At 38.3% G+C, this 27,542-nt stretch overlaps 1 protein-coding gene across 2 annotated transcripts in view; it reads right to left on the bottom strand.

Annotated features, from left to right (window-relative positions):
- LOC137266425 (serine/threonine-protein kinase 10-like) overlaps positions 1 to 27,542 on the bottom strand; it is a 114,150-nt gene that overhangs the window by 49,527 nt on the left and 37,081 nt on the right. The window contains exons 9-13 of one of the 2 annotated variants that reach the window (XM_067801917.1): positions 26,792 to 26,848; positions 21,674 to 21,769; positions 20,726 to 21,175; positions 18,832 to 19,578; positions 18,453 to 18,586 (exon numbers count right to left, since the gene is read on the bottom strand). In XM_067801917.1, the coding sequence (XP_067658018.1) occupies positions 18,453 to 18,586; positions 18,832 to 19,578; positions 20,726 to 21,175; positions 21,674 to 21,769; positions 26,792 to 26,848 (1,484 nt within the window). The remainder of the gene's footprint in view (positions 1 to 18,452; positions 18,587 to 18,831; positions 19,579 to 20,725; positions 21,176 to 21,673; positions 21,770 to 26,791; positions 26,849 to 27,542) is intronic. The other variant, XM_067801918.1, reaches the window with a different exon arrangement.

Genomic DNA, 27,542 nt, shown 5'->3' on the forward strand with positions numbered 1-27,542 from the left:
TGGATTAATTCACACATTTTTTTGGAGGCAATTCTTTCAGATCATAACGACAGAAAAGGATCCATGAGAGAAAACACTCAAATGTCTTCCAAGACATAAAACAATTAAAAAAGGTTGTAAATGTAAATTGCAAATTGAATTTTAATTATCCACAAATCATATCCACAAAGTGGGTAACGGTCTTGTAACACTACGAGAAATTTTCTCAACAAATTTGTCATTAATTTGACAACCCACTGAAATGAGTTTTTGCTTAATACTCCTCACTAAGTCATCAAAGTGTGGTCATCACCTTATTTTATGTAAAAATGACCTTCCATGTTTTTTAATATGATGCATGACTGATCCACAGATAGACAGTCAAAGTCTTATGGAGACTGAATGATCCATAGCAAGTAATTTATTGTTTTGTTCTGCAGACCATTCAAATTATCACAATTTCTGCTATCACAAAGAATTGCCTGTGTGAGTGAAGGGACGAAGGAGGTTTTTAGTAATCTCCCAGAAATATGACCTATAACAGGTGTCACTCTAAAGAACATATGATCACAAGAACACTTTTACTACCACTGTAACACCTACAAGAAAAGACGAAAATTTTTGGGTTTTGTTGATGTAAAAACATACAGACCATACTCACTCACCCTGTCATGATGTTGCAGCTGCAACATGTATAGAAAGTTCCCTTGGTCAGTGCTGGTCTCTTGACACGGAACTCCTGGGTATTTGTTCTCGTCATCATTCACACAGGACATTGAAAATTTTTACATTGATAATTTTTACATGGCTTTTCAGTAAATTTCTACTCCATTGGGTCAAGTCTGTATGAGCATATTACAGTAATGAGTAGACATTAGTGTTTAAAAGTTGGTTTAATAATAGCTCCAGACAATCGTTTAAGGAACTGTGTATTTATTAAGTTATCATTCACACTGGGTTCTGCAACAGTTTTCAACACTATTTGTACTCCCTTGGGTCCACCTGGTCTAATAAGGGGCCTCCAGACAGTGTTATGGTGGGTAGAGGGATATATTTGCTATATGTTATGCCAATTTTCATCTTAACCAGAGCTGTGAGATAGGCTAATCTTGTTTTTTGGCCATCTGCTACATAGTATTGTAAACAAGCATGCTGACCAGATTGCCAGTTATCACAGATTGCTGGACTTAACCTGCTCCAATGCAAACTATTTCAGGTGACATTTCCGTTCTATCTATGAGCACTGTTTGTGTCTCTCAAACATCTCCCCTTTCTTCCAACTGCTCCCATTAAAATGAGGCTTAATGTCAACACATGTCACTTAAACTAAATAGCAAAGAGTTGGGAGAGGTAATTTATGAGGAAAATTCAACTTTAATTTCCAAGTAACAGTTTGTTGGGGACTATGACACATATAATGATGATGAGATCATTTGTGAATGGGAAAATGGGAAAATTCTTACATAATATTTTGGAATGCAGGTGAGTTAAAATCAAACTGGCAATGTTCCATTTTTTGGGCAACAAGATTGGTTTTGTTGTTGTTTAATGCTGCATCACACAATATTCCAGCTATATAGTGGAGGTCTGTAAATAATAGAGTCTGGACAAGACGATCCAGTGATCAACAACATGAGCATTGATCTATGAAACTGAGATACGATGACTGAAATAAGTCTGTACAGAAAGCTTATCAGCCTGCGACAGCCATCATTTTCAATGAGCTGGGACTAGATATCAGAACTTGCTCTAGTGATCTCAGCATGAAAACAATCACAAATTCCAAGGATAAAACTATGGTGACACTAATAAGGCAGAATTTTAGACCATCCAAAACTTTGAAAAATCTGAAGTGCAAATAATTGCAAAATTGCTAAAGCTGCATGAAGCAATATTTACTGACTCTCAGAACATTTAAATTGACAGCTAATTTCCTTTTTCCAGCACTGCTATTTGTTACTGTCATTTCGGATGATCGAAAATGCACCTACTTGTCTGATTCGGTTTTTGCACGTTTCATAGTATGCTGAGTGATGTTAACATAATAAGATCAAGTATCACTGAACTGGACATTACATTGATCCTGAATGCAGGCAATGCACACTGACACACTGATTATTATTTCTAAGTCTGTCAATACTTCATGAACACACTGCTTGAAACTGCTTACATACCACATGACTACCACGTGAATGAGTAAGATGGTGTTATGAGTAGTTATCATCACCTTGATGTAGGAAGATTTGGCCTTAATGGACTCAAGTCTTGCAGACTTACCACTGGTTAAAACCATGAGGATATATACAGTGCAGTACATGGTGAATAAGGAAAGTGATGTAAATGATTTCACTGGCAACCCGTCCAACCTGGAGAAACATGTAGGTTAGAAACGGGAAGATGAGAAACAGTCTGATTCAGGAAGTGCCAGTGGTTCCTGATACAAGGTGAACTGACACAGAAACCTTTAATATCTGTGTTGAAAATACTGTGTCATTGTTTTTAGTTAAATATCTGTATTAATGCTTGCCTGTTTTATGTGTAATTGTTTTTTTTTAAAAATACCCATTGATATCATTAAACTTGATACAAAAATGGTCAGCGCATGACACTGACTTTCACACTCTTTGTAATAAAGTGATATTAATTCCCAACAAATGAATCAGGTTACCCAAAAGACTAATCTCTGAAATGAACATATTTTACAGTAAAAAGCTCATAGCAAAAAAATATAACATAATGAAAAGGAGCCCTGGGAATTTCTCAATTTCCTGAAGCTGTGGAAATGTAGACTTGTCACATTTGGGTGGACTTTCTTGGATATAATTGCTTCAGGTTCTGCAGGACAGCCTACAAGCCCTGAACAAGTTCTGTGGCTGTGCTGTCTGTAAATTACCTTGTACCTACACCCATTGTTCACCTGTGCATGCAAGCAGAAGGTGATTCTCATCCATCACAAGGCAACAACTACATAGCAATGAGGACTACCAGGTTTCCATGACAACATTCTTTTATCTTAATTAGGGCAGAGATGTAGCTTATTGATGTTGGCATTACACAAATGTGGTAATCAAATCTGAGCTACCTGCAGCATCAAACCTTGATTTATGTCAGCATCAAAGAATTCACTTACCAAAAAACCTGACTGAAAGATTTCTCAGTATCCTTTACTACAAACTTGCTGATGAAAACATTGATCCAAAGTGTGATGTTTGTTTTGAAAAACAACTTTATCACCTGTCTAGCAAGCTCAACCAAAACCTGTATTTTAAGTCTTTTATGTGTATTGGCAATCTTATAACAAATTATAAAGATGGCGATTGAATATTACTGGAAACATGTCAAAATCTATTGAATTTTCAAAAAACTTATCTTTGAAATGGGTCAAATTTGTAAGTAAACAAATCTGTGTTTAAATGTGGCTGTTCAGACGACAGAAAGTCTCTGACAATTGGCATAACTATTTATTATATAATTATTTGGCTTCAAGCACACAGGGCATACCTTTTCCAACAGCATTAGCTACAGGCACTATGCTCTAGGAACCAATTCCTCACTTTCTGTGTAATATTTCACTCTGTGGTATCCTATTAATTCAAACAAAAGCAAGGCCAGTGTGTTGGGTATAAGAAATAAGAGTGATATCTCTATCATTTCGATAACATTCATCTAGTGACAATCCCATTAACCATACCTACAAAAATCACCCAAACCCATTTAAAATTTCATTCCATGACACGTATCTATTTTCTTTCACAAAGGAGGAGCATCAAAGAAAATCTAAAGAATATCTTCCACCTGACTTCTCAGCAGCACTGACAATCAGGTGTTGTTGACAACTCAGAGACTAGTATCAGAAGAGAAGAATAGGATCTGGACTAAAACTGTGGAAGTAGATTCTACAGTCCAATTGTGGCCAAATCTAATTGAGTGGAAGTGAGAGTCCTGACTTGTGAGCCCCCAGCCGAATATCTACAGGCAATGTTCAGATGGCTGATAACTAGTTCGGTCTGTCCAGCCTGACAACACTGACAGCCGACAGCACAAATGCCAATCCACAAATTAAACTCAAATCAAGCCCAAATCAATAAAACTGTTTAAAAGGAATGTTGCTTGTCCTGACTTCAGGTCAGGAGACGGTCAAAATGATTTATCAATTCCCCTCATTAGGCAGAAATAATTGCAATCTGAGTCCTTAGCCAAGCTCTGTGGGGCAAATACAATCTGCCATTGGATCCTATCCACTGGGTAATGGTGGGAAGAGTTGGGAAGAGTTGGGAAGAGTTGCAGAGCACAAATACAGTCTCCAGTCAGGACTCTATTGTGTGAAGGCGGATAGTTGTAAGGCACAAATACAGTCTCCAGTGAGTCTCTCTATGTTGCAGAACATAAATGCAGATCTCTCTACAGATCCCTCTGATAGAGAGTGCTGCAGAACACAGTCTGGTTGAGTTTCTCTCTGTTGGAGAACACAAATGCTAGCTCTTTTTAAGACTCTCTACATGTGCTCATGGTGTAGTGATGTAAACCATAAATCATACAGTCTCCAGACAGGTCTCTCTATGTTGCAGAAAACAAATGCTAGCTCTTGTTAGACACTCTATATGGGGTGATGGAGAGTACTGCATAACACAAATTAAGTCTCCTGTCAGTTTTCTTAAAGAAGCCCACTGGATAATGCAAAAATCCTAAACCTCAATCTTTTCTCACCAAAAGCAAATAGTACTGAACATTTTCAGTTGGAGAATAACATTTGCAGACCAGTTATTTATTACACAAATCCTGAAAAAGCACTAAAACAACTATATCTGAACACATCTGGGCCCACTTGCACAAAGCGATTTTAGCACTACAATGATTGTAACTCCCATTCTCCAGTATAGGCTTAAGATAGTTGTAGCGCTAAGATCGCTTTGTGCAAGTGGGCCCAGAACTGTAATACATGGATCTGGGATGTCATCCAATGTGCGCCTTTGTCATACAGATCAGAAGCAGGCCATTTTGGAGACAGACCAGTCTGTGTCATCCCCTCAGCAGTGTGTCACCTTGCCACCACAGAAATAGCACCAAGGTCATACAACGCCTCCAGACGAACCCTCAAGAATAAGGTGGGTTTAATATTCACATTTTCAGGGAAAGTGGATGAAGTAGTGGGAATATATTTTCACTTTGTTCTAATGATGACATCTTTATACTGACTTTTTCACATCGTTAGAAAGTTCTCACATTTAAAACTTAAATCAATAAATCATGTCTTTTCTTATCAACAACACCGTAGGCACAGTATCAAATAGCAAATAACAGACAAGACATATTGATGTCACAAAAAAAGAGAAACATAATTGCCTATGTTTTCATAATGTTTATGTGATGTACCTTTTGCATCTCCACGTGTGACCGAGCAATTTGTTGTCCTGACAAACGTGAAAACACAAGAAACTTTTACAATTTAGGCTGGCCATCAACCTTCACATTCTAAAGGGGGTGATCTTCAAAATAACTATATCCCATCCTGAGTATAAGCTGTTGTGATATAACCAAAACTGTCATGCTATTATGACTGATAGGAGTGATTGATTGAGTTTAGTTTCATGCCTCTTTTAGCAATATTCCACCAATAACACAGTGGGAGTAGCTGGAAATGGGCTTCACACATGATGCGGTACCATGTGGGGAATCAAACACACATCTGTGGCGTGGAGAGCAAAATGCTGCAACCACAAGGCTACCCCACCACCCCATGTGGTATAACTGAAACATGACATGCTGACTAGGACTGAAATACTTTGGACTAGCTGAAATACTATGGTATAATTTATACATGGGTGTGTTATCACTGAAAGATTGTTCGTTATCACATTTGGTAGCTCTAAATGTTTGTGTCTCAATATGTTGCCTGCTGCAGCCAGTAAGCTAAGTATAAATATAAATCACTGGACTCAATTATGCCCATAAAGAAATTGTCAATCCATTTATATAATAAGAATAATGTGAATATGAAAGAAGAATACAGAAGATGAACATCCAATTACAAGGTAGCTAATGTACTTTGTCAAGTAAGAAATACATTTATAAGTATTCATGGATCCAAAGCTGTCAGCATCGCCAAGCAATGACATAAGGACATTACACCCATAAGCGTGGGGTCAGTGTCATGTCTCATAGCTCTTCATCAATGTTGGTGTATACAATAAAGAGTGAGTTTAGTTTTACTCTGCTTTTAGCAAAATTTCAGCAATATTGTGGTGAGGGACACTAGAAATGGACTTTACACATTTTATTCATGAGGGGATTCAAACCTGGATCTCTGGTGGGACGAGTGAATGCTTCAACCACTAGGCTACCTCACTGCCCTGTGTAAAGAATAGACCAGATTGCACCTGAATCACAAACCTGAATCTTTTGTTTTCAAAGTTCACAAGCAAAGATGGTGCAGGGTAAAAAACTATCTGCTTACTGCAGGGTAAAAACATGTCAACTTGAGGCACTGGGCATATTCTGCTATTTAGAGTCAAAAAGGAAATACCAGAGAATCTGCATAAACTGGTTCTTTTTCTGTTATCATTTACATATTCTTACATCAACATACCATGATATGTACTGAATAAGCTGTTCAATTTCATATATTTTATTAAGGGCCACAATACTGTGTGGTATCATTACATCTACTTATCTTATCATTTTATTAGCTGTCCTTAAAAGACTGAATATTACCACAGTTGGGCTACCAGTTTTGACTTCTGTTGCAGACTTCATCAGACAGTCTTTCGTCTTATCCCTAAGGACCTTGAGTGGATGCCAACTTTGTCACCACTTTGATCTAACTGGAAGCATGTAAGTTGGGAGACTGATTACTACAGGTGTAATATGAAAACAAATTTCTGACTGAGGAAAACTAGATGTTAAAGTATTATTAAATCATATTCTTTTAGAAGCACATATAATCACTCAATGATCCATATTCTTTTTTTGTTTAAAAAAATGAATGAAGGTCCATTTCTGTATTTCTTTATATTGAAACTGAACAAGACTACACCATCATGCTCCCTGAAGTGCATTCAGCAATGTAATTAATTAACAACCCCCTAGCCATTATTATCCCTTATGTAAATGTCCACAGAACAACAATCAGTTGTTGATGAATTAATGATAGAAGTGATACAACCATACAGTCCTGGTTGGTATGAACAGTTATATTTCACATTCTGGGTTGACATAATGTGTTGTAATATGGTTGATAACACCCGACACCCTGAGGCTATGGTCTCCCACCCTGACAGGGAGATAATTCCCAGCAGACTACAGGATCACATGTGTCTATCAAATCAGTCTGATTGGTGTTAACTGAGTCAGGTTAAGTGGATGAAATAGTTGTTTTTTGCACCATTTTGAACAATACCATTGCATAATGATACATCAGCTTGACATGGGAGGACGGGGAGTTATGTATGCCCTTTTACTAGCTGATACCAATAAAATGGAAGTTTCTGACAAACAAAATGTCAAGAATGCCCTTGATTGGTATCTGTAGATGTGACTGGGCAGAGTACTGAATATATAATTAAAAAAGAACTGACTTGATGGATTATCTCTAACCAGCTACATAAAATCAGAAACATGCTGAGTGAGCGAGTGAGTGAGTGAGCGAGTGAGAGGGAGGGAGGGAGCGAGCAAGCAGACTCTGAAACATTAATGTGACAGTTATCTGCATATTATGTTATCAACCATCTATACAGCGAGGATACGATGACATGCTATTAACCATATCACCCGCTTGCACCTACTGATTCAGAACAAATTCTAACCAGTAATGCCCTTGATACAAAGAAGGGGTACTGGGCTCATTCTCATTTGGCATCCTCATGGAGTGTCTAACATTTTAAAAGTCTGTTTTGCTTTCAATATATATTATGAAAAGCAATTTCTGGTGAACTATGAACCACGACAATTTCCTGATATATTTTTTCTAACCTTTTTCATATCCTACATCTTAACAAAAATGTCAGTAAGTTTTATAAAAACCTTAAAAAAATGAAACAGTTACTATTCTACATTGTTTTATTGTAGGGGCAGATATGCTTAGAAATTTTAGTAATTAACAACAAAATAAACAATGTGTTCTTGATTCAAAATCATGTGAACAAGAAAGGAAGATTGAGTGAGAGGATGAACTGGTTTTGATCATGACACAGCAGGAAGTCGAAAGTGATCATATCAAATATGGATGATAATCAGAGCAAGTCTTGGAACTAGCTATAACCAAGGAAACCTGAAATAGCAGGATTGTATCTCAGCACAATGAACTGTGTTATTAAGCACTGGATCACTGACTGTTATGGGTAAATTCTCCTTGGATGATACTTCTTCTTATTTTTGTTCCTAAAGATCTAGATTCAACATAAAATGTGAATGAAAAATGAACACAGCGAGACGTTCCTCTTTACTGGAGTGAATTTAGTCATATTTCTGTCTGTATGTGACAGGAGATCTCCTCCATTTCACATTCAATTGCATCAAAATCATCTCAAATCCAAATTCCAGTTTGATGTATTCCCGCCTGATAGCATTGATCGACTGACGTTATGAGGTGAGTTGTTCCTATCAAGTCCATTTCATCTGAGTTGCCAAGGCACTCTTCCCACATGTACAAAACGCCATCACAATTGGGAAAATACTTCAAGAAAATGCAGCAATAACCAAATTCTTCTAGAAATTACCCTCCTTTTAAGTTTCGCCAAAGGGAGATCCTTGAAATATATTTGTATGAAAGGAATTAAAAGAGTATTCTACGTCTAAACTTAAAACTTAATTGTAATTTGAATTATCTCAGAAAGGTAACACTCAAAGTATAGTGTCCTTGAAGACTTCAACATCATCAAAATGCAGGAACTGCCTTAACTGATAGCCAAAGTAAATGAACACAAAATGTCTAGATCAAACAAACTATTTTTGTCTAACAGCCCTTGTCTTCCCTACCAATGAGACAGGGTTACCAGATAGTCGTTTAATGTTGAACAGCATTATCAAGGCAAATCCATATGAAATCCTGGACAGAAATTAAATTGGTCTGTTTTATATTAGATAACATGTGAATAAAACTAAGATGCTTGGCCAAAAAGAATATGGTTAGCTGTTTTTTTCATACCCAACCACTTACCCTTTAAGACTTAATGACTGAGTTGAGGATAATGTTCCTTTGATCAGTAATTACTTTCTTTAACGGAGTGTCATCTTGATGAAAGGAAGGCCTGAAGGCATTGTTAGCATAATGGCCAAAGTGTCCTGTCCACATGGTTAGGAGATATAACTCTAGAAGACATTTTGCTGTAATCATTGAGCACGGTTTTATGACACGTTTAGCGATATACCAGCAACATCATGGGGGAAGGAGGACAGGAGGAGGAAATACCACAAATGGGCTTCACACAGTGTACCCATGTGGGGAATAGAACCTGGGTCTTCAGTGTGACGAGCTAACACTTTAACCACTAGGCTATCCTACTGCCTCATTTAGCTGTAATGAGTGAATGAGGTTTTACTTCACTTTTAGGAATATTCCAGCAATATCACAGACTGTAATGAAGGATTTGTATATATACTTGGATATCAAACAGGTCCTTATCAAGCAAAAAGACACTTCAATGGAAGCCATATTCCACTTAATGTGGCCATATTCCATCAAGTGTGTGTTGGTTCATCCTCATTTCCAATCTCCAACTCCACGATTAGAACAATTCTTCACCTTCTAGTGAGCAAACTCCTCATAAATGGCAACAGAAGGCTTCATATAAAGTTTAATAGTGAAACTTACAAGACTTTCTTCAATCAACATTTCCAACATATTGCCCACATGTAGCACCGGAACATGGCAGATGCAGTCATTACTGTTCTAATTATGAAATAATGTATCATCATTACAGCATGTTTATGTAGCTTACATAAATACCAATGTAGCAAATGTAATTAGCAAGTTATATTCCCTGACCGCTATGGTTCTTCAAGTTTGATGAACTCAAGGTCTTCAGTTATTCTAAGAGTTATGCAGCTATTAACATATTCTTCACCATCCCAAAGAAGAACTCTGTTCTTAACCAACAGCTGCATGCATTAATGATGGTTTAGAATCATTAAGCTGGTATAATGGGTATTTTATGATCCATATGAACTGTGAACCATTAAGGCCTGTTTCAGTAGTAAAATCAAGTGACAGCATTTGGTTGATGTTGGACACAGTGCTACATTGCTTCTGTCAAGGCTTTAACACAAAATGCTACTTGATCATCTCCCAGGATTTACAGGTTGTTTGATCATAAAGCAAATGCATAGAACCAATAATAATCTGTTATAAATGTGAAGTAGTCTTTGCTACAGACAAGTGAGTTTACTTTTATGTCGCTTTTTGCAATATTCCAGCAACAGCACAGTGGTAACCTCAGATTGGTCTTCACACATTGTATCCATGTGGGGAATTGAACCTGGGAATTTAACGTGATGAGCAAACACTTTAACCACAAAGCTCCATCACCGCCCCACACAGAAAACATACGTGTATATGGCCTTTCCGTCATAAAAACGTTGTAACAAGCTCAAGGTCAGATGTATTGAAAACTCAGAAAGTATATATTTAAAAAATGGAGCCCCTACCATCCACATGAGCAAGTTAGGATGATAATTCAATCAGCCTTACATGAGGGTATTAGCTATCAACAACGTACACAGTTGTGACAGTCTAGCTTAGATAATCACCTAAGCAGATCTTGCTTTTTGTCAGTATTACCAGCACAGAAATAGATAAGCTGCTCAACACCCATGCAACCAGTATCTAGATATCATTAAGAGGAAAAGTAAGCCTAGTTATTGCAAAATCACAACTGATCTGATAACTTCACGCACAACTTATCTTTGATGTAAATCCATTTCCCCACATAAAGATACAACATTCTAGACATTATAAACTGTCCCGTAATAGCCAGATTCTAGATACAAACAACAACTTAGGAAAGACTAGCTATCAATTCTTCACAAATTAGATGCTTATAGTTACACAGCTTTAATTTCCACTAACAAGCTTAGTGCATCTAGATTTCACATATATAATAAAATGCTCATAGTTGCAAGTCTCAATGTCAAACAAATATAGTAAGTCTAGATTTTTTGTCTTCTTAAAAATGAACAAAAGGCTGCAAAACTTTTGATCCTTAAACCACAAGTTTAGCAAGTCTAGATTTAACATGACTAAAATGCCCATAGTTGTAAGACTAGACAGAACTGACATCCGTGGTAAGTGTACATTTTACATCATTCCTAACCACAACCGCGGTAAGTCGCGATTTCAGATAATCAATAATATGATTAGTGTTGCAAGGTATTAAGATTCTACTGAAGTATAGACTTTCTTCAATCTTGAAATGCAGCAAGCTTACCACAACTCTTCCAAAGAAAATAAGCAAGTCTAGAATGGCCTTCCAAGGTGATCGATACCATTTGCAGTGCAATCTTGCGATAAGCATCCCAATTTATTTCTATTAGTGCTTGACATTTAAAATCACTGTGCAACATGTGGGCGGAGGTGTACTTCTAACAGGAATCAAAGACCTCAAGGGTCACATTTTGACAAGAACAGACACATGTGACAGTTTCCTCAGTGACCAACAACTCACCTCCAAGAGAACCAGAAGAACAACTTCATCTAGGACACTAGGTATGACGAGGTATTGTCCGTAATGGAGGCTGTAGCCTCATTGAGCAATCCACCTGTAGAGTCGACTGAGCAGTGTTATTTCTGCCTTCTCAACTGAGTGGGCTGCTGCCACAGAAATGTGGGCCAATGTTGAGCATCTTAATCAGATACAGACCACTACAACACACACATACATCTCCCCTTCTAGGTAGAGGTGGTGGAGGTCTGAGGTAACTCACTAATTGTACTCCCCTGTTTTATGCAATAGTCTGCAGTGAAATGAGAGGAACTGCTGGAATCCTATAATGTATAGATACTAAAAGAAAGATAAGGGCCTGGCTATTACCATCTGGCCAGGCTAATGCAGTGCAGTTTGGTCCTATAGAAATACGCAATTGCCACTAAAGCAAATCAATAGATGTTGTGTTTTGGTTAATCTGGCATCTGAAGGGTAATTACCATTTTTAAAAGTTGTTCTCATAGAGTACAAAATCTGTCCATAAAAAACAAAATTCTCCGTCATAACTTGGTTTACTTTTCAGCTGTACCTCACAAAACAAATAACATGCAAAAACAGATAACATAAAGAAGACAATGTGTCAAACGAGTTCATCTTGATGCGCAGTAGCATGTTGTGGGATGTTATTACATAGTTGTATGATTGTGTTGGAAGGAGAGTACTGCATCTGTTGGGTACAGGTGCATGATATTACATAAGACAGAGAGCTGGGTTGAATACCTCAACAGTCTGGAGAAGTACTCATTGTGCTGAGGTCAGCAAGATTTGTCTGCATTTTGGATGCTGTTCAAGACATTTAAACTTCATTTAGGTGAATGTGCAGTGACTTCAGATAATCTTAAACATGCTCATTTTCTCTGACTCCACTGCACAATGCATCACATGGTTCAGGAATACAATACCATTGTCTGGAACATTCAACATTATTAAATTTCTGGAAAAACAGTCAGCTGATACAGGCTACTGCCTCAAACACCGAACCATGTACTATATATGCTATAAGCTACTTTTTCCACACCATATTGTCTACCAAGCGCTGATAAATGGAGATACTAGTGTCAATCAATCTTTAGCAAAATCAAGAGACTTGAGCCATTAGTCTGTTCTAGTAAGCTCAGGTAATTATACTCCCCATTGATACCAATTAATGACCCTTAAGCAATGTTCAGGGCAATAGATAACTGCCAAGTTGCTTGGCAAGAACAGAGTTTAATCATGAAGTCAGAACTTTCAAAATGGATATACTGAATCTGTCACTGATATTCATCATAGGTGTAGACAAAAAATGATTCCATTAAACCACAGATAAATGTAGAAGATTGTCCGATTGTTACTATTTGAATTGTTTCTGTACATCCCAAGTGATTTCAGTTTTGAATACAAAAGGCCTTTTAGAAAGTGATCAAACACAACATGTTATATTTGGTGTTAGACTGTCTCAGGAAAGTATTATATAAGAAAGTGTAGTACTTTAATGGTGGAGTCCCATCCGAGAGCCAGAAACCAGGTATGGGTTCAAATCTCTGGTCACACTGATTAGTTTTTCAGCACCAAAGCTGTGATTTTCATTATGATAGTCATCAAGATGTTAAAGACCTGAGACTTCATCAATACTGGCTTTCTTCTGCTCACTCACTGTCCAGTGTCATTGTACATGCAACAGTTTTAGGCAAGTGATTTGAGTAATAGCGAATTGTTCTAGTAAGCAACTGTAGCACTTAGGTGAGTGTAACTCATATATTTTACCAATGACTTATGACAGTCATGGCTCTCTGATCACATTTTGGAACATGACCAAAGCATGAAAGTTTGACAACCAAATTAACAGAACAGCACTAAAACTCATCTTCCATATAGTTTCATGACATTTATGCGAAGGATTGTGTTCTGCAAAATGGCCCATTTGTCATTCTACACAGTCAAGATGGACAAGCTGTGCCCGATAGGTCAGCTTTCTAACAGGTTTACTATCAATAGAATCTTCATATGCTTCAAATGTTGTCATGAAAATGGACATCAATGCTTTTGGCAATCAAGCCACTCTTTGTGCCTGTGGGAAATGCTCATAAATAAAAGCATGCCACCATTCCCTGGTGTGAGCTGTTGTGTCCTTAACATGGACTACTCCAAGAACAGTCTGGACACAGTTCTATGCTCAGTCTCTTCCAGTTACTAATGGATAAAGAAAGAGCCTGTCAGCAGTGACCAGTAAGACTTCTATGGACACAGTGGTCTTTGGTTGAAGTGTGAAGAATCTGATGGACGTGATGAATTGAAACATGAGCATAGCAGCGAAACCAATATCCTAAATGGCCAGAGCCCCTACTTTAGATGGAAATTAATACAAGGCGATAGGTTTTACAAATTAGACAATATTGATTCCATACAGTGAGGGCCATTCCTGTCTGTTCTGTACATGCTCCAGCAAACACTCCAGTCGATGGTCAGTCAGGGATAGGTACAGGGTGCTGCATAAAGCATGAACAATGTGCTCTGTGGAAGTGCCATTCGGATTACAAATACATAAAGTAAATGCACTGTAAACACTGGGGCCTTAGATGACTTATTTGAGGATCTAAACCAACATACATCCAATTTGTGGGTGACATCAGTAACCAAAAAAACATGAACTAAGAAGTGAATGAGTGAGTGAGGAAGTAAGTGTTGTTTTATGTTGCTTTTAGCAATATTTCAGCAACATCAAAGCAGAGGAGGCCAGAAATGGGCATCACAAATTATAACCATGTCAGGAATCGAACCCAGGCCTTCTTCTGGACAAGCAAATACTTGAACCTCTAGACTAACATGCCATTCCTACAACTATTTAAAACATTGCAGTTGCTGTCAGAAAACTTCAACTATGGATTTAGTTAAATTACATTTACATTTAAAAATACTCTGCAAATTGACTGTTGACAGCCTGAATCAGAAACCATCAGAAAATTGTCCATGTGAGTAAGAGGGTAAGTGAGTTGGGTTAAACTCCAGTATAAATGGAACTGTCCAGTTATGTCGATCTAATGTGGAAGGAAAGACCAAACTAGAGCAACTCTTCCACATTTCAAACATCAATGAAATCCACTAACTCACTTTGCATTACTGTGAGGAAGTGGAATTCAAGGCCCCTAATCTACAGCTCCTGGTAGGCCTAAGGGACACAACTTTGCACAGCAATCATGGCGCTTTTGAAAACTTGTCCTTCCATGTGCCACAAAAATGTCTTCAGTATGAATGAACAACAACAGTCTTCAGTCTAAACATATAAAACATCAATAAGTTCACATTTCCAAAGGCCTATAACCTTTCACTAGACTTTGAACTACTGATGAAAGGTGCTTATCATGTAATGATAAAACACCAACATCCAGATTGGCTTGACTGAACCAAAACAGACTTCCTTCAAAGGTTCATACTGGCTCATAACACAACATTCATTTCAAGTTAAGTGGAAATCAATCTGCCAATATCTTCCTAATGAGCACTTTGGATAGCATCCTTGTGTCTTGGCCCCTGTGCCCTTTCTGCCTATCCAATCTCTCAGCTGCAAACACCCTCTTGTCTTCGACGCTTCGGCAAGTTGTCATGGGTCGCTGGATTAAAACCCTTCTTGACAGACCAATTTGCTCATCATAAATATTGATGCCAATCAAAGCTGGGCATTGAGCTCCAACAAGCAAATGAATCAGCCTCCATCTGCTTCAGCTCTGGTGTGGAGGAATTCCATATAGCAGCATTAGTCCACTTAGTTCAGAGTCAACAAGGATTAAACCATTGTGCTGGTACATCAACCAGAGAATTCAATCAAATATGGGCATTTTTATCACTAATTGATGGGTGTTACTGTTGCAATCTGCTCGTATTGAATGATTCCGAGATTGATTCTCTAGTTCAAAGAGATATCTTGTTACACAACCATTTCTAAATATTTGGTCATAATTGCAGACGTTTGAGACAGTAATGACTCAGGACTCTCAAAAATGAAATAAACATGACATTCACACTTCAGTATACTTAAGTCAGGACTGTTTTGTTAAACTGCAAAATAACTTCTTCACTGTAATCAGTTGCTTGGAAAACATAATCTGAGACATATATCCTGTTTCAAACATCTCTGAGCAAGAGTGATGGATGTGCGGCACTTACTTCATCCATGCCTGAATGTCAATACACACCATTCTGACTAACACGCTCTTTAAACAGAAAAAGGAGGGATTAGTCAATGAAGCGTTGGCTTGGGAGTAGGGAACATGGCAGTTACGGTCATCCAGTTGTTCACAGTAATGGCCACAGCCATTTGTCAACAGTATAGCTGAACAAACTTGAGGACACTTTCATCGCAGTAGTGGCAGAATTATCTGACAGGCATTCAAGAGTCAGGTTTTTAGTTGCTGCATTCAATGTGAAGCCCATACCAGGAAGTCTGCTTAAGCCAGCCAATCGGAAGGATGGTTCACATGGTCATCCAAGATATTCTTCTATGTAATGGAAATGGTTTGAAATGTTTAATAGATCTCAAGAATTGAAAAGGGCAGCAAGAGATCTGTTATCTTTTTATGTTTGAAGGACTGTGAAGAATTCTTGAAAATATTCAGTGCCAATGACTGTTTTCAAATATATGTACAAATAAATGTTGCACAAGAAAAGCAGCAGTTTACATGGTGGTATATGAGGAGTAGTTGCTGAAAATGAAAGACTGTCATAGCTAACTAGTACCTTTGTAGCCACCATTTCAAATAGATCTACAGAGGCATGTCAATATGTGTAACCATGTCAGTGAATATAGAGTCATGCCACTTTTCACAATATCCCAATTATATCAGAGTGAGCGAGTGAGTGAGTTGGGCATAAGCATCCCATACTTTACCCATTAGAGGTATCAAACCTGGACCTTCTGTGCCATGAGACACTTTCAACTACTAGCCAAGCCTACTGCTCAAAGAGACAAAGAATTGATACAAAGTTTGCAGTATAGCATTTCAATGCATGTTAAGATACTAAGAACTCTATCAAAATCTAAATCCCTGCCAAAACAATGATGGTGAAACTTTTGGTATAAAAACTACTGTTTTTTTTGTGACAACATGGAACTGTTAGATTGATGGCAACAAGAAAGATGTTCCTAGCCTGAACAAATCATATAAATCAGACTTGCACATGTTTGAATCCGAACAAACACTTACACAACTGCTGGAAGACCCATTGACTGTTGAGAGTCGATGTCATTACTTTTGTTATAACACAATATTTGGAAGGAAGACATGTATCCCATACAGGACCTTAGAAGAGGAAGTCCTTCATTTTCTGCTGCCATGAAACTGATAATAATAATTCACCTGATTAGATAACACCACAATTGAGTCAGCATGAAATAATTCACTTTAAAATCCAGTTCATATCAGATCTTTCTCTAGTGGACTGTAACACTCATATACAAAATGTGAAAATCTACATTATGAAATATTTCCTAGATCCATGGGTTTAGCAAATGGACAAATTAATACGAGGAACCTTGAGAATATTGTTAGAGCCAAACTGAAGTCTAGAACGCTTTCTTCACAAATTATCAAAGGGTGAACATATGTTGATGAGTATAAAGGTTGATGATTATAAAGGGAGACAATCTACACCACAGTAGCTGGAAATAGAATATTATTATTTTTGGATAAAAAATATTATTATTAAAGTATTAGCAACTGACTGATGTGTATTCGTATAATTTGTACAAAATACTGACATCAATGTTACAAAATCTTGTATCTCAGATTACTTCATCACAGTAAAAACAGCAACAATCTGGTGTCCAAAAGGATCAATGCCACCAGAGTTACCTCCCTTAACTTCTGAACCCTAACATTTGAATGAGACGATCAAGAAGAACTGTTATTTTTGTGTGAGTGTGTATTCTTGAGTGTCAGAAGACTAAACATGTCTCCAAGCATCTATATACTAGTTGTGTGTGCATCAGTTTGATGATACATTCATGTGCAGTAAAAACTTAAATGACACCTGAAAGGGAATTTCTAGAACATTTAATAGAACAGAACTGGTAAGTGGTAGTTGATCTAAACACCCTTTGGGAAATACAGTAATTTTGTACTGCATATCACTACCTGAGATCACCCAAGCTGCCTGTTTGGTGCTAGAAGGTTATAGTCACAGGACTTATCCCACATTTTCTGCTGGGTGAACAAAGGCAGTGTTGAACAAACGTACTTGCCTAAGGTGAGAACACAGGTATAACACGTACTTTGTAGTGGGGCAGGATGGAAATCTTGGAAACTCTCAGGAGTCAAGCTATAACACTTGGTAACCCATCCAAGGACACTGCGTGCACAACGTTGGTTAACGTCAACTGATCTGTGCTCTATGCACTTACTACACTCTTATGATGATGTGCATGCATGTGGATGTGTGGCTGCTCGCACTAACCCAGACTTATGCAGGTTCTATGTTGGTGCTCGTTCACTGACATACCATACTGCAGTTGTGCATGAATGCAATACTTTGACAAATCATACTGACTCTGAGCCCACCAGTCTATGTTCTGCCCATAAATACCAAGCGCTAGGCAGGGAACAACAAGTTCCATATTCCAGTGTCATTGAACAGGTATAAGGGGAGATAACCGGATATTGATTCATCAATCTTCAATGGTGGGCAGACTGTTTGGTATACACTGTATTATCTACACATCATGAATTAATGACATGATAATTGCTGACATCTGGAGGCAGCTGCATGTCGGCTATCCCGCCATATAATGAGTATTTGTCCTACCTGAGGTTGTGTTCTTCCTTCACACGGTTTTCTTCACCCGCTGCCACCACTTTAGAAGTTGTTGTCGTGACGAACTTGCCATCCTTCATGTATGTCCTTGTCTTGGTCATTGTACGATAATGGCTCTTGCTCTCCTAAAAAAGGAGAACATTCCGACACATGAACATGATCCAAATACAGTGTTATACTGAGTTGTTAGGGGTTCTCAACTACAGAAACAAGATACACACATGTACACATATGTCCTGAACGGATTCAAGGCCTTTCAAGGCACTAACATGTGAAGGATGGCACTTGTTGATGTACGTGAAGTATGGCACATGAAGAATGTCTGCAAGGATGGGGACTCAGGAGCACTATCCACAATCTGCACACTTACATTTCTTTCACGTATCTTCTTCCTGCGCTGTATGTTGTTGTCTGCCTTCTTGGACTCCTCCCTTTCCAGGCTTCCATCTGTGGTGGCGCTACCAGTCTCTGACCGCTTGTCAGAAAGGTCATCATCTGGGTTAGAGTAACCTATATTCCTGCTGTCAACCGGTGACCGGTCATCACTCGTCATCTTTGTCACGAACGTGTCAAGATCTGTTTCTGGAATGACACTCTGTCTTTTTTCCTCTACTGTCACTTCATTTTTGTCTACATCAGTGACGACAGTGTCCTTCACCACTGTGGCATGTCCATTGATAACAATAGCACCAGTTTCAGGCACAGGCTGACCATTTATTGTTATAACATCTTTAACGCTTTCATCCACCTTTACATCACTACTGGGCACATTTACCTTCACCTCTTCAACTATAGCAGGAGCAGGTTCAACCTTCTCCTCTGTGGGAGGTTTCGTGTCAGAGGTGATGGTGGTGTCAGAGGTGGAAGAGGTCACAGTGGTATCAGAGGTGATGGAGGTGGTGTTCACGTCTACAGAGGCAGCTTGTTCCTCCTCAATCTGGGCCTCGGTCATGTCCTGTATTGTATCAAACACAACACTCGGCACTGATGGTTGAACGCGTGTAGACTTAATGACATCATCAATGATGTCATCGGCGATGTCATATGCGACTATAACGTTGGTGGTGTCTTCAGTTTCTTTTTCCACAACATCCTGTGTCTTTGCAGGGCTCTCCGTCTAAAGGACAAGGACATCATTATTAAAGAATCAGAATTAAAGAAAGCTGTGAATCAGTATTTTCACCAGTTGCTGAATATGTCATAACCTACAAACTGTTCTTGGCCAATATAATATAATCAGCAATATCAAAATGGGGGAAATACAATATAACTATGTGTCACTCCAAAGCTACTGAACTAACACTGAAGTGACTTTCAGCATATCAATGCAGCATTTTCACAAGGAAGGAGCTTCCTTGGAATATTAATCCTGGTCACCATTTCACGAAGCAATCTCTCTGGTACAACTGTTGACAACAAACAAAGCATGGCAATTTGCAGCAGTTTGAGTGGACAACTAACATTATGAATCATGCACTAATCTTTCAAATTGACAAGCAAACATGTCTGCCATTAGCATTATCAAATCTATCGCCCCAATAAACCACTAACCAATCAATACAGCAACAAATTCATACTGCAAGCATAAAAATTCCAGCAACATTCAAATAACCCAATCTGCCCAGACACACCAGAGTAGGTTACGTTGGTTGGTTGCTGTTTAACACTGCACTCCGCAATATTTCAGCGACATGACAGTGGTCTGTAAATAACTGAATATGGACCCGACAATCCGTTGATCAACAACATGAGCAGTGATCTTTGCAATCAAGATACAATGACATGTCAATTAAGTAAGCGAGGAAGACCACCCGATCCCGTTAGTCATCTGCTGTGACAAGCATGGGTTACTGAAGATCAAATCGAATCCAGATCTTCAGGGTGGAGTGGGTCAAGATAAAGCTTGAACAGATTGATCAGAGTGTCAGCTTAATGTGGGAGGAGAACCTACGTGCTGATGCAGGTCTGAGGCACTGACTACTGTGGTGAAACCTACAGTCAGGTTATACTGATAACAAACCTTGACATATAACAGTGAGTGAGTGAGTGAGTGAGTGAATGAGGGAGACTCTTGCTGCCTTGAGCAATAGTCTAGCAACATCATGGCAGGGGACACCAGAAATGGGATTAATACATTATACCCATGTGGGGAATCGAACCCGTTTTTTTGTGTGTAACAAGACAATGCTTTAACCATTTGGCTACCCCAAATGTCCCCCTGCATAAGAATCCCAAGGGGTACAGAAAATACATATCCTATTTACCTGGCTGCCCTCTGATCTCTCGTCTCCACTTGGACCAATGCCCTCGTCTGATGACCTATCGATCTCCTCTTTCTCCTGCGTATTGACAGCTTCAGCTGCAGCCTCCACTGGTACTTCAGCTGGAACCATGGGCGGCGTTGGTTCTTTAACCACCGGGACTGGGGACGTTTCTCGCTTCTCCTCGGGGCTCTCCACCACAGCTGGTGGAGGTGGAGCAGGAGACTTCTTAGGGGATGGAGCTTTCTTGTTCTCATCTTCAGAAACCTGCTTGTGATCTGGTACTGGCGATTTCTCTTTAACTGGGGATGGCGACTTTTCTTTAACAGGGGATGGTGATTTTTCTTTAACTGGTGATGGTGTTTTTGCTCTTTCAGGTGTTTTCTGCTTCTCTGGTGATGGCTGTCTGTCTGGAGATGGTGTTTTGGTTTTCGTGGTTTCTTTTTCAACACTCTGTATAGAAAAGGAATAAATTACAAAAATAATTTCTGTAACAATCACTGTAACAATTGTAAACACCTTTTCCAATATTTTGGTGAGCAGTATTCCAGCATTCCAAAGGGAGGCAACTCCGCACAGCGAAATGCAGAGCTGTAGACTAGGTCACCCATACTGTAAAGGTAATCTACCAGACATTTTAGTGAATCAGCTGTGACCGGTATGGAATAGCCTATTGCTCATGATCAGGATGTAGACAAGTGAAAGTTCAGCTCTCCTTGAGAAAACTGCTGTGGATTCTAATTCACATTCAATGGCTTGTTCCATGTGGCATTTGGAAACCTTGGATTGTGATAAACATAGATGGACTGCAATGATGAAATTCAACAGGGAACCTGGAGTACTTACTGTTCTCACACTATATTTGAAAAGAGTGACCTGCTGATCTACAAAGTGCGCACATTGGTCCTCATGTTAAAAACACATGGAGATCATCTTGTAGCTGAACATTACCTTATCACGATCCTTGTCATCATGCTTGTCGGTTTCTCCGCTGTAGCTGGAAATGGTGTCCAAGTCGATGGACTGTGAGTCATCGCTCATATGCCTCTGTAACAGACAACCGGATTTAGCGTTCGTACCATGCTACCTGATAGTTCAGCCAAGGTATCGCGCACAGGGAATTCATTTAACAAGTGACAGTGAGTGAGTGAGTCTTATGCCACACTCAGCAATATTCCAGCTATATGGCCGCAGTCTGTAAACAATCAAGTCTGGACCAGACAATCCAGTGATCAACAGCACGAGCATAGATATATGCAATTGTGAACCGATGACATGTGTCAACAAAGTCAGAGAACCTCACCACCTGATCCCGTTAGTTGCCACTTAGAAGAAGCATAGTTGCCTCTTATGGCATGCATGGATTGCTGAAGGCCTATTCTACCTGGACCTTCACGGGTCACAAGTGACAGCCTTTACAAGGTTGGAATAGAACATTGTGGCAATTTTTACCAGTTGCAAAACAATACTCAGTGCAATCTAAACAGTTTTGAGAGTATAGCAATGACTTGAATACTCCTCACATGAATTACAGCACACATTTAGCTGATCTATGATGTGACAGTGATGAGTCAAACTGACTCAAAGAGTTAACAAAATGGAGCCATGTATAAGTCCTGTTAGCCCTATTCCTAGAATGATGTTTAGTCCCTGAATATATGTAACAGGGACTATCAAATTTTGTACCCCATCCTATACAATGAAAAGCGAAAACCACTTAGCAATATTTCAGTTATATGAAAGTGGCCTGTAATTAACCAAGTCTGGATAAGACACTCAAGAGACTAATTGCAAACAACGGCTAATGACATCAACCAAATGACAGAGCCTAACCACTTGGAAAAGTCTCCAGCATCGGATGCTACTGACTAGCTCTAAATCTAGAAATGCCCTGGCCCAGTAAACTATATTGCTGAGGAGCGTTGTGTATTCAAGTCTGTGTTGTACTGCTGACATCAGGCCTAACTGAAGATATGTTGTGGTTCTGACTACCCAACTGAACCTTGAATTCTGATGCTGACCCTATTTTTAAATAGTAAGAGTAAGAACAGAATAGCATTGATCTTTCTTGGCATAAATGGACATTGATTATTCTGATAGAGCAAGTCGATATGCTGGTCACAAGATTCACTGAATGAGGTATTACACATAGATAAATGTGTTATTAGTTTGTACTTTTCGCCTAAAAATGTGTAAAATAAATAACATAAAATCCTGCCAACCCTAAATTTTACAGAGGTGTAATTGGAACCACAACAATTTTTTTTTATTTGGCCACAGGGAAAATGTCAGAAAAAAAATCAGTGGACACCAGTATCCACTTAATAATCAGCTTACAACAGCTGTTTGGGTGTTTTAAAAAAAAGTGATCTATAATGTACTGGTCCTCAAGTTCCGAATCATTTTATGAACGTACATCATTTCTAATTAATCGGATTGACATGTCTCAATATTATAATTATTATTAGGCTTATGATAGTGATTACATAAATACAATCAGATCAACTTTACATCTCATATTGGTGACTTTCTACATTTTCAAGAAAGTGAAGACAGTCTGATTCTGCAGTGACAGATTAGCTATAGTTACTGAAAGAATCATGTTGTCCTTGACTTTTCTTGGTGATATACTGTCATGTTAATGTGTGGAGATGTCAGGGGACACAAGGGACTGTGATGACAAAGATCTATTATGAAGGACAGTTTCATACAACATTAATACCACCAGAAATCATGACAATCAATAAACATCACCCACATCTATTGCAACTACAAGTAAAATCTAACAAAGAATTTTACTGATGAAGATAACAAATTCTAATTGAAAGTATAGCTTATTCTTCCTTTCAACAGTTATCAGAAACAGAACATGTTTTCAAAAATACAAAAATAAGTCACATTCTGAGCAAAAGTATTTCATACGTTGAGTTACAAATGAATAAGAGTTTGAATTCAGCATCAGTCTGTACACTAATTAAATGGTTCTATATTATTATAACTGTTTCAATTCTTGCTCAGGAATATTAGAGTGGTTGGTGAGTGCTCCGAGTGCATCAGTCTGATAGATAACATGTGTTTTCTGGGTATGACAAACATTCAAGTCGCACAGTACCGTTACAACTGTTTGGCCAGTGCTGCACTTTTTATAATCCAGATGAATGTCTACTAAGGAATAATCAAGTTTGGACCAAACAAACAAGTGACTGATATTATGAGCTATTTCCACAGGACTAGAAAGATGTCAAATCAACAAGTGCATGGAGCCTGACCTACACAGTGAGTAAGCAAGTATTGTTTCGCTTTTAGCAATATTCCAGTAATATCATGGCAGGGTACACGAGAAATGGGCTTCACACATTGTACACGTCTTGAACTCAGGACTTTGACTTCACAAGCCAATTCTCTAACCACCAGGCTACCAACAGAGTCAAGTGGTCGTCTAACATAGGTTGCTCTCATAGTAAGCCATCTGATTCTCATTTTAGCTTAAATGTACGATGGGACTTGGGACCAATCCTGCATCAGCATGTATGCAGTAATCTCCATCTCAGAAATGCAGGATGAGAGAGTGTTTCATGATTGTTTGTTCCTTCAGTAGCTTGTCAGCTGTGTACATAACTGACTTGGGACCAGACCTCCGGAGAATGACTTTACAAACATCGATCTCAGTAAATGGGTAGGTGACTTAGTTTAACACCAGCTGAACTTTTAGAACTTGGTGATAATCATCTGGTCAGGACCTCCCCATTATCAAATCAAACCAAGAAAGAAGGTCTACCTAGCAGGACAAATTGGAAAGCTAAACAGTTAACTGCAATTCTACTGTTAAACATCCTCTAACTGTGAATCTATAACTAAAGATGTTACACAATACAATTAGCACGAAATTTGCAGGCAAATGACAAGAACTGTTAAAAGGCAACTACCAGAGATAAACATGAACAGACAAGGAAGAAAATGTAAGTTAGGGCTACTCATGACATACAACTCTAGAAACATGTACATAGTTATGTTATTGTTTGTCTCCTTTAATGCCCTTGCCAGCAGTAATAGCTGGAAAGTGATATCACTATAATACATAATCGGGACCACAGTTGAGGACTATGATCCATGGTATCGAGGTACAATAAGCGCCATAGCATTAAGTCTGACCACCTGGGTGACCACCTGGGTGATCACCTGGGTGCTGCTGTATAAAACGATCCTATCACTAAAAAGACTGAAACTCCCATATCTTAATATGAACACAGGGTAGTCTTAGTGATGAGGTTGTTTTGTTGGACACCACCCTGATCCTTATGTGAAAGGCATTGCTTGACAAGAACCTTGTCCAAATAGGCATCTCCTTGGGATAAAAGCTAGGGCTACCTCTGTTAATAAAGATGTCTTGTGAGAAAGTTTTGAACAGAACAGTTATATTGCTCTGTGCAATTATTTACTTCTAGCACAAAATCCTTATTGTGATTAACATATCTTACTACTCTGAAATACATATTATATGACAAAAGGCATGTGGGCAAAATGTTATTGTTAATATCACTCATGTTCAGATAATTTCTGTAGTGCATCTCTGAGGTATTTCTGTGTTGTGGGTACAGCTCTTGGGATATAACTATTGACTGTCGTGAACAGGAGAGGAACCATATAACATTAAGATAGTTAATCAATATTCCTCTGAAGATTATTTCACTCAAATAATATTATCTAATACATAAAGAACATCATATACTCAAACTACCTAAAAAACTGCCCCTGAGTCACAAGCCTGACTACCTGATCCCCCTTTTTCTTATGACCAGCACAGAATGTTGGTGACCTCTTACATCTGTAATCGCCATGTGGGTCATTAATAGGTGTGGGGAGCAAGAATGAGCACTACCATGAGAACACAGAACACACATGAAGGTGTCTGTAAGGAGATACTAAAGAACAGAGGACACTTTACAACATACATTTACCTGCATAATCAAAGCTTTGTCCTTGTGGGTGCAAGAAGGCAACAAGAAAAGGGGTCATTTTTTGCGACTGATAAACATACATATTTCATGAATCAACATAAACGACAATCAAAGGTAAATTTGCAAGACAATTTTGTTGAGTGAAGGAACATAACATAATTCAACATTCAGTTATTTCTGTTAAAAAAGATTGGATGTCAAGCACTCAGAAATTCAAACACAAGTCAAAGGGAGATAATTGTGGACATTTGGATTATCTCCCTTGTTTCAGCCACATGTCAAATGAGTAATTGGTTCTGGTGACAAAATAAAACAATATGTAACACACAGTCAGTGCAAATGATATGATGAATGTGAACATTTAAAAACAATAAAGGAGAAAGGAAAAGTAAAGGAATAACAACATTTTCTATACACAAGTCCATAAAGAAACTTCAGAAATTGCTTCACAAAACAATGCACTGCAACGTTTCCTTATTGATGAAAACTGATATTAACTGATTTTCACAAAACATGTTAGCCTTGCTGTTTGTACCATTCTTTGCAACCTCATAAACATGCACTGTAATTATTTCCCTCTACATTTATCTTTCAAAACACATTCATCGAAAAAATTTTCCAAACAAGCATTGGCTGAGGTATCCTTTATTCTCCTTCTGCACTGAGTTGCAGGACACAAAATCAAAGTTAAAGATAAGTACTTTCAACTTTTTGCCACACATCACTGTACAAAATACTGTGTAGGATCTTGAGAAGTATTTACATTCTAGCCCAACCAAATCAACTTGTATTTCAGATATTTTTCTTGTAAATATTCTCATGGTAAATTATTCATGTGTAACATGAAATGAGCAAAATCACTCCCAATTTCCCCTACATGCATACTGACTATAAAATTTAGTAAAAATGGAATTAATTTGGTCTGGGCTAAAAGAATTAAAACACAAGCATTAAAACTTTTGATACTGTTATTCCATTACACAGTGTTGTTGAAACAAAGGGTACCTGGATGCTATGTAAGGAAGGAGGTTGAGACAAGCAACTCAAAACACACAAGAGAGGTTAAAATCACAATAAAGTAATCCACATTGCCATGGCAACACCAGAATACCTGGGCTTCCTCCTCCAACATGTCCTCAACAGCACCCTCATCTTTGGATAAGTTTAACTGGGGATATACAGAAAGAGTCATCATATACCTCACCAGAGATATTCAGTGTTGGAAATCAGAGGGCCCCAAATCACCTGCCACGGACTCAGTCATATCTAGGAATTATTGCCCAAAAAGAATATTTATTTCAGCTTAATCTCCTGTTTCCAATGAAGGATAACTGCAATTTGGCAGTCATTGTTTCTTGTTCTGTAACTACTTATTCCAAAATAATGTGCTCAAATCAAAAGACAATGACAATGCTTTTATTTATCATTATAAAATAGTTTAAAGTACAATGCAGTTCACCTAAGCTGAAGATAAAAACCCTAATAATCAATAATATTTTTCCTAAATTATAATATGAAGAAACTATTAATTATACAGTCAAATTCTGTCAAGGAAATTTCACCCTCATTGGTAGAAACATTTGATGGGGACAGTCTGACTCTCATTTGGACCCAAATTTTGATTATTATGCCTTCCCAAGCTACAATTCTGTCTTGTCTGTGGTGTGCACCAATACTTGATATATCAGAACAATCATACAACCAATATCATGATTTCTACAATTAAATGACAAAATGCTGTAGCTTGCCCTGCTCCAAGACCCATCATGTCCCAACCATATTTAATGTTCCTACTCTCCCTTCTTTATAACTTAATTATGTCACAGTGTCCCATTATCTGATAAATTTCACTGGCAAGCTGA

This window comes from Haliotis asinina, chromosome 15, assembly GCF_037392515.1.
Source record: "Haliotis asinina isolate JCU_RB_2024 chromosome 15, JCU_Hal_asi_v2, whole genome shotgun sequence".
NCBI classification, from domain to species: domain Eukaryota; kingdom Metazoa; phylum Mollusca; class Gastropoda; order Lepetellida; family Haliotidae; genus Haliotis; species Haliotis asinina.